The following is a 17,277-nucleotide window of genomic DNA, read 5'->3' on the forward strand; positions in this document are numbered from 1 at the left end:
CACCAATCAGAGCTGAGGATCTGGTCACATGACAGGAGTGATGTGATGCCATTACGTCGGTACGACAGCTGACGACCTTTACGTTTTTTCTTCAGTGTGAAACACAAACAAACCGATTGTTAAAATGACCATCAAATATCGAATGCACAGGCGTTACGGCTCTTCAAACAACACGGTACATAGAGGCCTTAGGCTTCGTGCCTTCATGCCTCACGTTCAGGCTGCTTCGGATAACGTAGTATCGTTTCAGTAGTATCGTTTTCGTAATAATAATAATAATATAGTAAATATAACCATAACACTTTTATCCCAATGTTGTGAATGCAAAGTTAAGGGATTGAAGCGGTGTATGGTTCATGAATCAATGATAAGCTGTGTACGGTACTAATAACCACGGAAGTAAGGCATTAGCCTCGGTTTTTTAATAGTATCGTTTTCGTAATAATGATAACGTAACATTAAAATTATAGTAAATCTGATCGTAACACTAATCCCTTCATAGTTACTACAAAGTTACTAGAGGTTAAAATATATAATCTTCTATATATTAAAGTAGCGGCAGTTTTGTGTCCGTTCGTCACACTACGTCATTACGTTGATGTTGTCATTGCGGCGTACCACGGCAGACTACACTGACCGATGTTTTAATTGAAATGCCATACAGGCCGAACATGTCGTCGAAGCAGTCAAACCTGTCACGTGTTTTGACACATGGACAGCTGTATGTTGCAGCGAGTACAGTAGGAGACCCACTCGATCTGCGCATCTTTGCCAACCAGAGTGAATTCCAGATTAGGAGACGAACTGCACATGCTGCAGGCCCACTAACTCACAACGTTGTTTATAGTGAGATCATATAAACTCAGGAGCAGATTAATAGTGAAACTTGGAAAGTTAATCGCTCCCAAGAAAATGTTGCTTTAAAATATTTTTTAATGGACGAAAAAAAACTTTAAATGGACTAAAATCATACTAAAATACACCATTTGGTGTCTTTCTGTCTGTCTGTCTTATACATTTTTGACCCCAATACATTGTCGTTACTTACCCAATCTCAACCAAACTTGACAGGAGGATGAAAGGTTACACAATGAAGGTTGTAGCGCATTCATTGCCCCCCTCCCCAAGGAGGTTTTCTCCCCGAGCGGGTTTGCCCCACCATGGGCGTCAATGGGGTTGCATGTGTTGAGGTGTCAATGTTAAATTTGCTTTATCGTGGCGTTTTTCCAAAGACTATTTTAATAACAAAATTAATGATAATCACATATTATTAATGTTATTACAAAACATTATTAATACTAATAATGTCCCACTTCCCCAAGGCGTTTTTCCTGCAGTGCTAGCGTGTGTAAATAGCTCATAGATATAATGGTGTTTCCGTGGGAGCAACGGCTTTTACAGGAAATAAAAATATTATAAACCACAAACACATATGATTCGCTTTTTAAACATTCGCTAATGCTCTTCACAACACTTTAATTAAGAAACCTAGAGGATTCCCAACATCCGTGAAGTAAGGTTTACTTACAGAACTGAGCGAAGATCTGCAGTACTCTATATACCCCACAAATGTTGGGTTAACAACATGGCCCTTTCTGCCGCTAACGTGGCATTTTTCATAGCAAACTTTTGAAACTCGCTCCTGCTGTTTAATACGAAACTGAAAGGGAGGAAGACCGGGGTGTGCTCATTTACCAAGCAGCTAACTTGTGCTTGCCAAGCCAGCCGTTCCTTAAGGGTTTTGAATGGAGTGCTTGCTCGAATGGAGTGCTAGTGGATTATATGATGGTGAGCTGCCCAGGCCCTGATGCAGCAAAGTTGCCCCCAACCAGAATATTTCCACCACCATGCTTTACAGTTGGTATCAGGTTCTTGTGGTCAAATGCTGTCTTTGGTTTTCGCCAAACATATCTTCTGGTACTGTGGCCAAATAGCTCTACCTTTGACTCATCTGTCCAGAGCACATTGTTCCAGAAGTGCTGGTCTTTGTCTAGGTGTTCATTGGCAAACTTTAGTCTTGCCCTGATGTTCTTTCTGGACAGCAAAAGTTTCCTCCTGGCACACCTCCCATGTAGATCAAATTTGTGCAGCCTATTTCTAATGGTAGACTCGTGCACTTTGACATCAACAGTGGCAAGAGCTACCTGTAGGTCCCGTGATGACATTCTGGAGTTCTTAAAGACTTCTTTCAGCATCTTGCGGTCTCCTCTCGGGCTGAACTTGCTGGGGCGTCCTGGACTGAACAAGTTGGCAGTTGTTTGGAATCTTCTCCGCTTGTAGATGATCTTCTGGACAGTCGAATGATTGATTTCAAATTGTTTGGAGATCTTTTAAAATCCCTTCCCAGAATTGTAGGCATCTATAACATTCTTTCTGAAGGCCTCAGAGAGCTCTTTTGATCTAAGCATGGTGACGCCGCACAATTCAACAACAAAGAGCAAACCAAACTAAATGTCTGAGGTTTAAATAAGACAGGTTCCTCCAAGATCCTCTCTGACGATGTTCTAATCATTTGCACCTGAGCTGGTGCACCTCATTCTAATTCTAGGTATTTGAAGTATTGATAAATGCAGGGGTGTACTTACTTTTTCCACATGCGAAATTTGCATTTATGTTTATTTATATTATACAATGGACTACAAAATGTAAATGTTTCATGATATTTGTTATATTATATCACCTTTATCTATCAATATTGTGAAATGAAGATCAAATAGCTAGTTACAGCTATTTGTAATATAGTTACAGCTATAGTTACAGCTAATAGCTAGTTACAGATCAAATAAATAGTTACAGATGAAATGAAGATCAAATAGCTGTATGTTGAAATATGTTGAAAAAGTCAAAACTTTACATGGGGTGTACTTACTTTTTCACGTGACTGTATATGTAAAATTGGAATCTCCACCCAGGTCAAGCTATCCTCTTCAACTGAAGTATCAAACGAGCCCAGCTACGCTGCTGTTAGACTTTCGGTCTTGTTTTATTAGTCCCCTACCTGTGTGCACCGGAGGGGACTATAAGTTTGCGCTCCGTCCCTCCGTCTGTCAGTCTGTCAGTCTGTCACGCAAAGAACAGTTTTCCGGACTTTTTTTCTGAACTCTTAATGCTAATGATCTCAAACTTGGCACATGGTTTCCTCATGATAAGTTACAGATCAAGTTCGAACGTCACGACGTTTCGATCATTTTTGACAAAGTTATGGCACTTTGAACTTTGGGAATTTCCCCAACAGTTTTCCGGAAGACAGACTGCCAGTAGGGGACATGTATTGCAGCGCAATACTCAGAATGCTTGTTCAACAAGTGATTTTTCTCCAGTGAGAGATGAGGCCAAAAACAATATATAACAGGATATCTCGTTTAGAAAGGGTCGGGGAATGACAGATGGGATGTTCACGCTGAGACAGCTGGTGGAGAAGAGGTTGGAGGTGCAAGGTGAAATGGCATTGGGATTTGTGGATCTGGAGAAGGCCTACGAACGATACTGTCCCGAGAGAAATTGTGATGGCGACACTGATATGAATGGGAGTGCCGTAGGCAGAAGTGAGGTTGATGGAAGGGATTTGCAAGGGAACGAAGGGAAGAGTTTTGGTTGGTCCTGGGATGTCAGAGTTCAATGTGTGAACATCGGTTTGAGACAGGGAAGCACTCTCAGGCCGGTCCTATTTATTATCTTGATGGAGCTGGTAAGCAGGAAGGTATACATGAAAGATATTCTGGGGAGGGTATTGCATGTGGACAATCTGGTTGTTGTGGTGGAGAGTGGGAGGGAGATGCAGGAAGTACTGGGGGAGTGGAAGGAGGTATTTGAGAAACATGGGCTGAAAATGAGCATGGAGAGAACGGAGGTGATGTGGGTGGGGCAGCAGAGAAAATAAATGGAATGTCAGGTTTGAGGGGAAGGAGATCAGACAAGGAAATAGGTTTGAGTGTCTGGGTGGAACAGTGACCTGGGATGGTAAGTCAGAGGCAGAGGTGCGGAGGAGGATTCAGGTGGGTGCGAATGCTTGGAGGGTGTAATGGCAAACAAAGATTTCAAAGAGATTGAAAGGAAAGGTTCTGATGTCGTGCATAATGCTGGCCTACCTTTACAGTCTGGAGATGCTGGCACTGACAGACAACAACAGACGTTTCAGGTTTACAGAACAACTGGATCGGGAGGATTGTGGGAGTGAAGAGGGTGGATAGAAAGAGAATGGATGAACTGATGGAGGAGATTGGTGTGCAGATGAGCTTGACGGGGAGATTGGTGAAATGCCGGCTGAGATGGGCTGGACATTTGGTGTGGACGGGGGAAGAGGGAATGGCAAAGAGAGCGAATAGGTTGAGGGAACAAGGTTTGAGGAAAAGAGATAGACCACAGTTGAGATGGGAGGTTTGTGTGAAGAAGGATTTCCGTAATGTGGGGGTGGTTGGAGAGTGGAGAGAGTTGGCTGAACAGAGAAGTGGATGTGCATCGTAGTCAAGGCAGGGCAGGAGCTTGGTGCCATTAAACCTCATCCCTTGTAAAGGGAAAAGGAGGAGCACAACGTCTCAAAACATTGTGGACAAGTTATGACAAAACTTGGTGGATGAGTTGGTTCGGTGACAAGAACGAGCCAATTCGATTTTGGTTCAGGTCAGAATCCAGATCTAGCCTATCAGTGAGATACAAAACGTAAACTGTTCAGCCTGGTGGAGGTATGTGCTCTACAGAGTGTTGTTCTAGTTTATAATACTAGGGCATGCCCGTACTATATCTATATCTAAAATTATATCCCCCCCTCTATTTACATGAAATGGTTTGGTTCATGAAATGTTTTGGTCCATTCGCAACGCCAAAGCGAACGGCGAACGCTTTACATGAAATGGTTTGGTTCATGAAATGTTTTGGTCCATTCGCAACGCCAAAGCGAACGGCGAACGGCTTGCGAGTACAGTGACAATCCCCCCGGGGTTTTAATTAGTTTTAAAACGGAGCTTGGCAACCGCTGGCGTTCTTTAGCCGGCAGCTTCGCCCGCCCGAACGCCGTTACAGTACCTTCGACCGCGAGTTGCTCGGACTTCACTTGGCGGTCAGGCACTTCTGCCATCTGCTCGTGCGAGTACAGTGACAATCCCCCCCCCCCCCCTCTATTTACATGAAATGGTTTTTATTAGTTTTAAAACATCGTTTAACGCCAACATAGCGCCAACATAGTTTGCAAACGTGAAATAAATGAATACGCTCTCAAATGTGCCATCCGAGGCAGAGTGTGTCCGCCACGTTCGGCACACGCGATAGCTCGCTGCTCTCTGATTGGTTGAATCGTTTTTTGGACATAGCTCGGTAAGTAATTGTCCGATTAATATGAAACCTTGAAAAGGCACATCCTCGGGTCCCCAGCAATATACCTGGCAAGTTTAAAGTATATCGGACCCGTGGTTGTCGAGAAACAGCGGTCACAGACAAACAAACGTACAAACGTACAAATGTACAAACGTACAAACAAACACACAGAGATTACTGGAATTATAGATAGATAGAACATGCAATTATACATCATTAATTTTGTTTTGACAAAGGAACATGACGGACCAAGAATACAGACTACAGTCACGTGAAAAAGTAAGTACACCCCATGTAAAGTTTTGACTTTTTCAGCATATTTCAACATACAGCTATTTGATCTTCATTTCAACAATATTGATAGATAAAGGTGATATAATATAACAAATATCATGAAACATTTACATTTTGTAGTCCATTGTATAATTTAAATAAACATAAATGCAAATTTCGCATGTGGAAAAAGTAAGTACACCCCATGAAATGTTTAAAAATATATATTTTTAACATATGTGGACATATCAATATCTGATCTTCATTTAAACAGTATCCACAGATAAAGGTGATCTAATTGAAAAAAAACAATGACAAAAAAGGACTTTGCAATAATTTATTCAACAAAAAATTGTTGCATTTATTTTAAATTTGCATTTATGTATATTTAAATTATACAATGGACTACAAAATGTAAATGTTTCATGATATTTGTTATATTATATCACCTTTATCTATCAATATTGTTGAAATGGAGATCAAATAGCTGGAAGTTGAAATATGTTGAAAAAGTCAAAACTTTACTGTACTGGGTGTACTTACTGGTGTACTGGGTGTACTTACTTTTTCATGTGACTGTAACACTATTGGTTCACCAGTTATCAAGTGACCACTATATTCGGCGTGTGTGTGTGTGTGTGTGTGTGTGTGTGTGTGTGTGTGTGTGTGTGTGTGTGTGTGTGTGTGTGTGTGTGTGTGTGTGTGTGTGTGTGTGTGTGTGTGTCCGCAGCATAACTACCCGATGATATCATCCGATCTTGATGAAACTTGTAACTTGGGTGGGAGGTTGATATCATGATCTAGTTGTGTCCTGCCTAGAGTGGGCGTAAAAGATGTCTTTTTAGGGGGTAATCGAGTTCAAGCTACATCTTCTCCGAGGGGTTTGGTGGAATCTGACAGGGGTTTTGATATTTGGTTAGGCCAATCTCATGTGTCTAGCCCCACGGAGCTCGATTTTTAATTAATTTTTTTTTTCATTTCATTTTTCACCGAATTTTCGGTATTGTGTAGCTAACTAACCTCATAACTGATTATACATTATTTTCTATCTCATTTCAAGGTCAGTAACCTTCGTTTTCACATTTCCGGGCCTGGCCTGTCCGGGCCTGTTTCGGTTAGCGTCCGTCCTTTGTCATTGAATACCACTCGCTCATGAACCATCGTCGTCTCCTGACTTGTTTAAATCCGTTTTCACACATTGAAAAAAATAATAATGTGAAGTCCACAAAGTTCCAATCTAGAATGGAGGAGGACAGGCCAGAGAGGAAGAGAAATCATCTTTTGTGCCGAGAACAAACGTTTTACAGTTAATGAGGTCATGAGTTGAGATTGTGAAGAATCAGGACATGAACTGGGTGTTTGTGTAAAACTTAACATCCAAGTGGTTGGTGCTATAGCCTGCTTGGCAGTTAGGCTGCCGGCTTGGGATCCTAGGATCCTGGGTTCGAATCCCGATTGATCACTGATTTAACACCAGGGGGGGTTGACTCAGCCTGATCATCCTTCTGAGGTCGGCAAATTGAGTACCAGTTCACTGGTAATTCCCTGTGTGTCGCAAGGGGAGGAATAACAGGGTTGGCAGCAGGATGAGCATCCGGCCATAAAACATTGCTTCAAAAAGGGGACCACGGGGCCCGAAAAAGGCCAACCCCTGCTCTGTGGGGAAAAATGGCCTCCAAAGGTGGTTCCAAGTGATTGGTGCTGATTAATCATTCACTGTTTTATTCTTCTCATGAACCGGAGTTGCAACGGTTCCTTGATTGATTGATTTAACATGTCTTTCAATCCTGACAAATCTCACACTCTTACTATGTCTCTCCAAAAAGACCGTCTGGACAATCCTCCCATCTACATTATCAACAATCCTCTCCAGGAAGTTCTGTCACTCAAGCTTTTGGGTCTCACTATCTGCCATGATCCTTCCTGGGAAAACCACATTTCCAAGCTGGCCTCCAAAGCCAGTCGCCGACTGGGCATCCTCCGTCGTGCGAAGTCCTTCCTTTGGCACACCTGAGCTCCTCACCACATGCAAGGCTTTCATCCGCAGCTCAATGGAATACTGCTCTCCCCTCTGGGCTGGTGCTCCTGCCTCACACCTAGCTCGTCTTCACGCTGTTGAAACCAAAGCGTTCAGAATCATTGGAATCTCCCGCGATGAAGCTAACTCCAAGGGCCTTTCACTCACTCACCGCAGGCAGGTTGGTGGTCTTCCCGTCTTCTACCGACTCCTCTCTGGCCTTGCTTCCCCAGCTCTCTCTGGGCTCTGTCCCCCAAATATTCCTACAGGTCGCACAAGATCTGCCAGCAACCCTCTTATGTTGAAATTGCCAAAATCAAGTCTCTCTGCTCACCTTCACTCCTTAATTACTCTTTTCTCCTGCCTCTGGAACAAACTCCCTCACTCTCTTCAATCCCACTCCTCCCTCCAGGTCTATAAAACAGCTGTTCACCACCATCTCTTATCTTCCCCATCCAAAACCTTGTTCTTTTCTACCCCCGTTAATTCACCCCAGATCCACTTTCTTGAAATACCGATTTCTTTCCCGGAAGTCATAGCAGTGTCCATGTGTTTTATACCTCCCCCCCCCCCCCTCCCATACCTCCAACCCCCAAGTCCCAAGATCTCCTTCCCACAGATCTCCCGATGTCCTTGTTCTCTGCTGTTGTACTTGTGTGCTTCCCCCTCACTCCCCATATTGTCTCCCGCTCCCTTTATCATGTGTTTTATGTATCGGTTTTTTTTTTTTGTGATTAATGTTCGCTCTTACACGAGCCTCGATCTTGTATACAAAAAAATAATAATAATAATCATTCACATGTATATTTAATCATTCACAAGTTCCTTGAATCATTCACATGTTCCTGGAATCATATGCTGTTCAATTCAGTGAACAATCACTCTATTTCAGTACATTAGAGGGAAGTGTAAGAACAATGTTGTTAGAATTTCCTTAATGCATCAATGAAAATTAATTCTATTTTCATATAAAATGGAGGTTACATTACTCTTCCCCCATGTTTGTTGTATTTTGATATTTGACAAAAAGACTTTAAAAATCTTCATAAACATAGAAACAAGAGAATTTCACATCTTGTAATTTTTGTTCATTTTTACTCTCTTCCACAGAAGGGTCTATGGAGCATCTGGATATGGTTGACCTGGATCAGAACAACTTGAGAAATCTTTGTAAGTGAAGGGAAATGAGGAGAGAGTTCTTCTTTTTCCCTCCATTTCAGATTATTTAAAATTCCATATTTCCTTCTTTTCATTCTTTCCCTTTTCTTATATTTTATTACCCTCTTTATATGTTCTTTTACTTTTTTTCACTCGGTTATTTTCCAACTCCATTTTCCCTCTTGTCAAGCGTCTCAAGACCCAAAGGTTGTTTAATGAAAAGATGTCAAACCAGAAGGGTGGGTATTGTCCATACTTGTGTTTATCTCACAGGTAAAGCAAAGGTGATAAACACAGTATATAACCTGATTGTATTCATACAATATTTACCCTGCACATTCAACTTGATGCGAGCCAACACTTCTGCTTTTGAAGGGTTTTTTTCTTTGATCCAATATGGCTGCCAGACCACTTCAACGATGGCATAATAAGTTTATATTCTCTAATATATTTGTTGCATCGATCATGCTCAATAAATTTCAAACTGATCAGACGAAGCATTGACCCTGTCAAATTATGACGTCATAATTAAGGCAGCAATGACGTTATTAACATTTATTCCCCATGCGGAGTTCTTTACAATGAAACGCGTTTCAATTTTTTCCATGCAGTGGTTTTTTTGATATAGAGGTGCATCGTTTTTCTGTTTTTCCAAGATGGTGCCTGTACTACATGACCTATGACGTCATGATTATAATTAAAATTCTACAGGTGGATGTGCTCCTATGGTGAAAATTTCGTGTCAATCCGAATAAATAATTGCAGAGAAAAAAATTCATACTGATCAGATCAAGCGTTCTACTTGTCAAATTATGACGTCATAATTAAGGTAAACTTTCAATTTTTTCCATGTAGTGGTTTCGGACATATGCAAAGTTTTTAGATTTTTTTTTCCATGATGGCGCCTGTACCACATGACCTATGATGTCATAATTATTTTAAAAATTTCACAGGAGGAGGTCACAATTTTGTGTCCATTGGACTAACATTTGCAGATAATTTTTTATTTATTGCTGATCGGATCAAGCATTGTACTTGTTGAATGATGACGTCGTAATGAAGGCACTGTTGACATCATCATCATCATCATCATCATCAACATATCTTTTTCCCCATGCGGAGTACTTGACAACGGGCCATGCTTCATTTTTTTCCCATTGAGCGGTTTCAGAGATGTCGAGGTGCAAGCAACGCGCTCCTATGGTAAATTTTCCTTCTCTCTCTCTGTCTCTGTCTCTGTCTTTGTCTGTCCCTCTCTCTCTCTGTCCCTCTCTCTCTCTGTCTCTCTCTCTCGTCTCTCTCTCTCTCTCTGTCTCTCTGTCTCTCTGTCTCTCTGTCTCGCTGTCTCTCTGTCTCGCTGTCTCGCTGTCTCTCTGTCTCTCTGTCTCTCTGTCTCTCTCTCTCTGTCGCCCCCTGCCAGCTGTTGCGTTTTTGGGTGTGGCGTCATGGCGGCTGTGAGCAACTGCTCTGGGTTGTGGTGAGTCCTTTGTGTGTTTTTCTCCTCTCCTGCCCTACCCCTCCCTCTCCTTTTCCATCCTGTGTGCTTTGGCGTTTTTGTTTTTCATCCTTTCTGTACCTTTGCCTTCGTGAGAGCGAGAGAGAGCACACAGTCCGGTGTTGAGAGGGCCATAAGCTGGCTGTCTGGTATGGCCGCCGGGGGGAGGTCTTTTATTCACTTTGTGGCTGTGTTTAATGGCTTTAGGCCATAGCTGATCTGTTTGTTGGTGTTCGACAAACACTGGGTTTTCTCGGTTCTCGGTTACGAACCTTTCTTTGGTCGAGTTAGAATGGCGGGCGAACGTTTCCGCATTGATACTTACGAATCGCTAACTCGTAAACACGGGCTAGTTTGTGTTCCTCCCAACGAGGTGGAAATTAACGATGTGCTTTCCGCCATTGGAAACATCGTTGTGGCATACAGCATTCGCGCTGCCTCTCGTATGAATAAGAAATTCGTCGTATTTTTGTCCGAGGAGCACATGGTAGCGAGTGTAGTTGAACAAGGCTTGTTCATTGAACCGAACACGTTCCCCTCTGTGTTCGCTTTACAAGCCCCTACGGTAAAGATCGCCATCAGTAATATCCCGCCATTTATTAGAAATGAGGATTTACGTGAACAATTAAGCAAGTTCGGTAGGGTCGTATCGAGGATTTCGATGGTGCCGATGCGAAATGTTTGTGACCGAATCAAACATGTCATGTCCTTCAAGAGAGTGGTGTACATGATACTGTCTGCAAATGAAAAAACGCTCAATGTCGTGTTGAGTGTGAAAATCAACAGCTTTGAATACAAAATGTATGCCTCCTTGGAGGCTATGACGTGTTTCCGGTGTGTGGCTTACGGGCATGTGAGGAGTGCCTGCCCCAATGCGGTTACACCGCAGGAAAGCAGGGTATTGGTGAGGAGCGACTTCTCTGCACCGCACACTGACGGGGAGTAGGTGAATCGAGTGTGTAACCAAAACACCCACCCCACCTACTCCGGTGTGCGAAACGCCAGACCCGTCCACCCCATCCGAGGGGGGGTGGGGGGGAGTGATAGATTTAGAACGTGAGGTGACTAACCCTGCCCCTCCACTTAAGGTGGGAATGAAAGTGGTTGAACCCTCTCCCATTTCGTCCACTGCACACGACAGTGCGGACGATAACATGGAAGTATCGGTAGCGGACACCAGGAAAAAAAGGTCAGAAGCGTTCAAGTGATGAATCCTGTGATTCCAAAGAAAAACAAAATAAGATTCAGATCGTGTCAGGCTCGCAGGACCTCCAAGGTGAGGCCTCCACCAGAAACTCCTTGGCGGTAACGGAGATGGTACCGGAAGTGTGTGTACGTGAGGAAGATTCGCTTGCACCACTTGCCAAGATTGAGCATGACCCAGAAAATAGTCGATACTCTCAGGATGTGGTAAGTCCTTGTCCTGATAACCAAACTCACTCAGACGAGTTAGCAGCTGGATCTGCTAGTGGGGAGAAAATAGATAAAGGGGAAAGTCCTTGCGACTGTGAGGATAACGTTAACCCTTCCCTGACAGATAAAAATGAAAGGGATGATGAGGTGGGGGACATACTTATAGCCACAGAGGATATGGTAAATTTGGAAGGGTCTGCAAAGAGTGCGGAGGTCCTTGACCCTGTATAATTGCTGTTTCCAAAACTAAGTGTTCAACAAATAGTAGGAAAAGGTGCAGATCAAGACGAAGCACTTGATTCTGATGAAACCTCTTCTACTCCACTCTTTAGTGCTTTAAGTGCTCAAGAGAGTGAGGCGGGTGATGACAACACCATCACCATGGTTTCTCAAGAAAATGTTATAAAGTTCCTTGATGAAACGTTCAGGAAAAGACATGTAAAAATCAAAGACTACTTTCCGAATCTGCATGATTTTATTTTGACTGCAAAGAACATGTTTCGTGAACCCTATCAGGTTAACATGTCAGAACCTCAATTCCAGAGGCTAAGAAAATGTGTAACTCGACCGGGTAAGGAACTTCATGAATAGTTAACAGAATGGAGATAAAAGTTGCATCCTTAAACATCAACGGTGGTCGCAGTTGTGCAGGTGTTATTTTTCAGAATGAAAAAATTGATGTGCTGATGTTACAAGAGACACATGCAAATCAGTCTTTTGAGGTTGAGTGGTGTAAAATCTTTAAAGGTTGTCACTTTTTCTCCAGTGCTTTCGTTGATGCCAAGGCAGTAGTCCTACATCCTAGACTCCAGCCGTTGGAGATCAGATGTAGGGAAATTTGCAAGGGCCATTTACTATATGTGGAGTTTGTCAGTGGTAATCAAAAGATTTGCATGATTAATGTATACTGCCCTAGTGCTAACTCTGCAAGAAGTGCTTTTCTTCACAAGTTAGCAGGTTTTTTAAGCACTATTGACCTGTCTATGTTGGTTTGTCTGGGGGGAGACTACAACTGTACCCTCAACCCACAACTTGATAGAAACACTCCTGAGCCTCATCCACCGAGTGCAAGGCCTTTGGCACAGCTCATTAAAAAATGTCAACTTGTGGATGTGTGGCGGGTACAGAACCCTAATATCCGGCAGTACACGTGGGTTTGTGCCGCAAGAAATCTTTTGACAATGGCTCGTTTGGATAGAATTTATGTCAACCATGATAAGGTAAATCTTGTCAAGAATTCTTATAGAAGGCCATCTGGTTTTTCTGATCATCACATGGTCGTTGTTGTATGTGGCTTACCTCATCACGTTTGTAGAAGTGCATATTGGACTTTCAATGTCAAACTTTTACAAAGTGAGCATTTCAAAGAAGCATTCAGAATGGTATGGAAAGAATGTGAAATGCAAAAGTTTTCCTACCTAAATTTAAGGCAATGGTGGGATTGCAGAAAATCCCAAATTAAGTGTTTTTGCCAGCAATACTGCCGTTATAATACATGTAACACACTCGGTGTGATATCTGCCTGAAAAAACGATATACTTTATTGTGAGCAGAAATCTGGAATGTCCAACGAAAATGTCCAGCAGTTGTCAGAGAAAAGAACACTACTGGCTGAAATGGTGAAAGAGCGTGCATCTGGAGCTTTCGTCCGACTGCGAATGGACAATATCCAACTTGACAAACCAAACAAAGACTTTTTCAATTTGGAAAAGACAGCCAAGATCCCTCAACAAATTCATGCTTTGCGCTCTTCTGCCGGTGTGCTTCTGTCTTCTCAAAGTGACATCAAGAATTAATTACGAAACTTTTATTCAAAGCTGTTTGCCTTGAGAACGGTGAACCAGGAAAACAGAAACAGGATGTTTGAACTGCTCCCATCTCTGTCTGAAGACCAGCAACAAACAACTGGAGCCTGGCATCTCTCCCGGAGAACTTACTGCTGCTCTTAAAGGAATCCAAGATGGGAAAGCCCCTGGACTTGACGGCCTCCCAGTTGAATTTTACAAGGCCTTTTGGGACATTATAGGCCCTACTCTACTTGACATCTTTCATGATAGCCTTGAACAAGGTGAATTGCCATTAAGTTGCCGGAGGTCAGTTTTGTGTCTCCTTCCTAAAAAAGGGAACTTGCAAGACGTCACAAATTGGCGGCCTGTGTCACTCCTAAATACGGACTATAAAATATTGTCGAAGGCGCTCGCGATACGTCTAAAGGAAGTCATCCCCCTTTTGATTGATATTGATCAGTCTTATTGTGTTCCCGAACGTTCTATTTACGATGACATTTTTTTGGTGAGAAACTTGATCAGTCTCGGTCGGACTACATCTCATGGTTTTGGTTTGGTTCTTTTAGATCAAGAAAAAGCTTTTGACAGTGTTGACCATTCTTTTTTGTTTGCTGTACTAAGGGGAGCTGGTTTTGGACAAAATTTTGTTTTCCTATGTTAAGTTGTTGTATGAAAATGCATCCTGTCTGTTGAAGGTAAACAACAGCTTATGTCGCCCTTTTCCCTTTCGGCGAGGCATCCGTCAGGGCTGCCCGCTTTTAGGTATGCTCTCCAGTCTCTCAGTCGAACCTTTACTAGCTTTGTTCCGCAACTCAGTGGAAGGAGTCTCCTTAACAAAAAACTACAAAATGGTCACTTCAGCTTATGCGGATGACATTTGTGTTGCTGTTTCCAGCCAAAATGATGTCGGTGAGGTCTCTCGATGTCTGTCCCAGTTTGAGCTCACTTCCATGGCAAAAGTAAATTGGAACAAAAGTGTTGCCTTTTGGGTGGGCCCCAGTCCGCCTTCCTCAGCTCTGCCTGTGTTACCAGGAGGAATGCAGTGGAATAAAGAGGGGTTTAAATATTTAGGGTTATTTCTAGGAGTCCAAGCATATGAACAAAAAAATTGGGAGGGTTTCTTGGAAAGAATTAAGCAGAAACTAGCTAGGTGGAAGCGTTGCACCACCTTCTATCGCTTAAGCCTTAAGGCAAGGGTGACAATAATAAATAACCTGGTGGTTCCATTTATTAACTCAACTGGACTATGTCCAGCTGAGTTTTTGTCGACACCCAGTGTCTGTCGTCCGTTGTCCGTCGTCCGTCGTCCGTCTGTCTGTCATCTGTAAACAATTCGACGTCTACGCTCAGTCACAAATATTGATGAAATTTGATGAAACTTGTTATGCAGCATCTTTAAGACATAAACTAGTTTGGGATTGCATGGGCGCGGCATGGGCGTGGCAGGGCGGCCATATTGAAAAATAAATTTTTGTCAATCTGGTACTTCCTAATGTAGCTAGAAGGCTGAAACTTCTCTGGATTGGATGTGCACTATATAGTTTGTGGTTCTATTATGCATATTCTAACCATATTGATATAGACCAGTTGAGTTCAGGTTCCCTGGAACCTCTAGTTTGGCATTAAGTTATCCCCCTCCAACCTCCTAGATACTTGGTCACAGGCATTCAGAGGGTTCTAACTCAGTTTTTCTGGGGAGGCCACCATTGGCTTGGACCAGACGTGGTGTGCAGACCCCGAAATGCAGGTGGCCAAAGCTTGATACATGTCCCGAGTCAGATAATGGCTTTCCGCATGTTGACAACAAAGCGTTTATTTTATGGTGAGTGTGTCCCGTGGTGGCCTCTCACAAATGCTTGGCTGCAGGAAGCAGATGGGTTATGGTGAATGAACAGCTTTGTATTTTCACCAAATTATGTGAAATGGTTGCAACTTCAGCCTCCCTGACATTGGTGAGCGATACTTTCTGACAAATAGTATAGTTATCCACAAAGTGATGTACAGTGCAGCTGTTTCCAAAGAAAAATGGGAAATGTTTTTTACAACACACGTCCATGTTTTACACCACACATATTGCCCATGAACAAGAGATATCCCAGTGCACTGCTTCGAGGAATATCAAAAGTACAGGATGTAGAACATCAAAAAGTACACCTTCCTTGTTAACATGAAGGAAGTCTGCTTTGCCAGCGAGATACAGTAAAATCTGTGTTATCCAGCACTTTACAAACCGGCACATTCTACCAACTGGCACGTTCTACCAACTGGCACATTCTGCCAACTGGCACATTCTACCAACTAACACATTCAACCAACCAACACATTCAACCAACCGACACATTCTACCAACCGGCATGTTCTACAAATCGGCACGCGAGGGATCTCATTTCATTCCACATGACCACACTGCTGATTCACTGAAAGTAGTTCCCGATACTGCCCATAGGTGCTCATTGTGGCATTGCTGGTCATCTTTTACCCGTCGTTTACCAAGCTCTGACTGCCATATTGTTTCCGGTCACCAGTAGGCTTGGGTGGTTCTCTACATGTGGAATCGATTTCCATTCTCAGCTATTATCTTGATTTCGTTACTAATCGATTGATGATCCACTTGAAAGTTTGACCGAAGCCGAATTGACGAGTGGTGTAAAGATTTTGAAGTGACCCTTGTTATGACTGACTCTGAAATCATCAACAGTGTTGTTGATCTACAGAAGGAAGTTGAACAACAAGCAGATGACTCGGAAGAAGAAGAACAATGCTGGAACAGGTGAATGTTGGGTGAATGCTGGAAAAGGTCTTGACACGCTTGTGAAGTTTGCTGAAAGGAAGAAAGCTTACAGCACCCAGGAAGTGATGCAGCTGCAACTCATACAATACAATACAATTCCATGAGGATGAGACAGGAAACAATGCAGCAGTCTGACATAAGGAAATGGTTCAAGAAAGCCTCTGGAGTTCGACAAGTCTGAGATGTGAGTGAGAACGTCTGAGATGAGTCTGAGAAAGTGGACGTTGACACTTTAGATCAGATCGTCCATCATCTTCAAAAGATTAGCTTGTTTTATAACACAGGTACGGTATTGCTTTGCATAATTCATTGCTAATTCCCTTTATACTGTACTGTAATAATGTTATTATTTTGTCTATTTTTCACAAGGTTTAACACATTTACAAGTGAGAAGCTCATTTGGTCCAGGGAGTTGCCTGAAAGGTGGGAGGGGGGATATGGAACAGGGAAGGAGGGAAAAGGAAGTTAATCGGGAATGGGAAGTTCATACTGTTTCCTGCTCGTTCATTCCCTTGGTTTGAGTCCACATGTCACCCCATTGAACATGTCATATTTGCACACTGGGATTTACCATCACCTTCCTCTTTCATGAGCCTAGGTCTTGTATATAACAAGGATGCAAGTCCCCAATTGTTACGGATTCGGGGTCGGCGCTCCCGTTACCAAGGGGGGGGGGGGGGGGGGGAGGGGTTAATCCCCTTGTCCTTTAAGCTGGCTGTCTCCCGATCCTGGAAATTATAACGCTCCTCTGTGGTCGAGATTGGCCAGGGTGATTGGTCAATGGTGATGTCCCAAATACCTGAGCCAATCTCTCCGCAAAGCAGGGATATAATTCCCGCTCGAACCACGGACAAGATGGAATTTGCCGAGCGGTTAGCAATCCGAAGCCCGAGCCATTAACAAAAGGACTAACCCGATCCTGAGCGGTTGGCCAAATCGTGCCACAGGTACTCAATTGAGAAAAGATGCCAACGATCGAATGAGAGGATATCAGAGTAAACGGAAGAACAAATATGATTTATTACTACACTAA

General features: G+C 42.9%; 1 protein-coding gene across 9 annotated transcripts in view; it reads left to right on the plus strand.

The window, feature by feature from the left end:
• LOC137415872 (E3 ubiquitin/ISG15 ligase TRIM25) overlaps positions 1–17,277 on the plus strand; it is a 732,877-nt gene that overhangs the window by 697,391 nt on the left and 18,209 nt on the right. For all 9 annotated transcript variants that reach the window (XM_078770220.1, XM_078770217.1, XM_078770219.1 and 6 more), the window contains one exon: positions 8,711–8,770. In XM_078770220.1, coding sequence (XP_078626346.1) covers positions 8,711–8,770 — 60 coding nt within the window. The remainder of the gene's footprint in view (positions 1–8,710; positions 8,771–17,277) is intronic.

The sequence above is a fragment of the Myxine glutinosa genome, chromosome 1, assembly GCF_964187855.1.
Source record: "Myxine glutinosa chromosome 1, kmMyxGlut1.1, whole genome shotgun sequence".
NCBI classification, from domain to species: Eukaryota; Metazoa; Chordata; class Myxini; order Myxiniformes; family Myxinidae; genus Myxine; species Myxine glutinosa.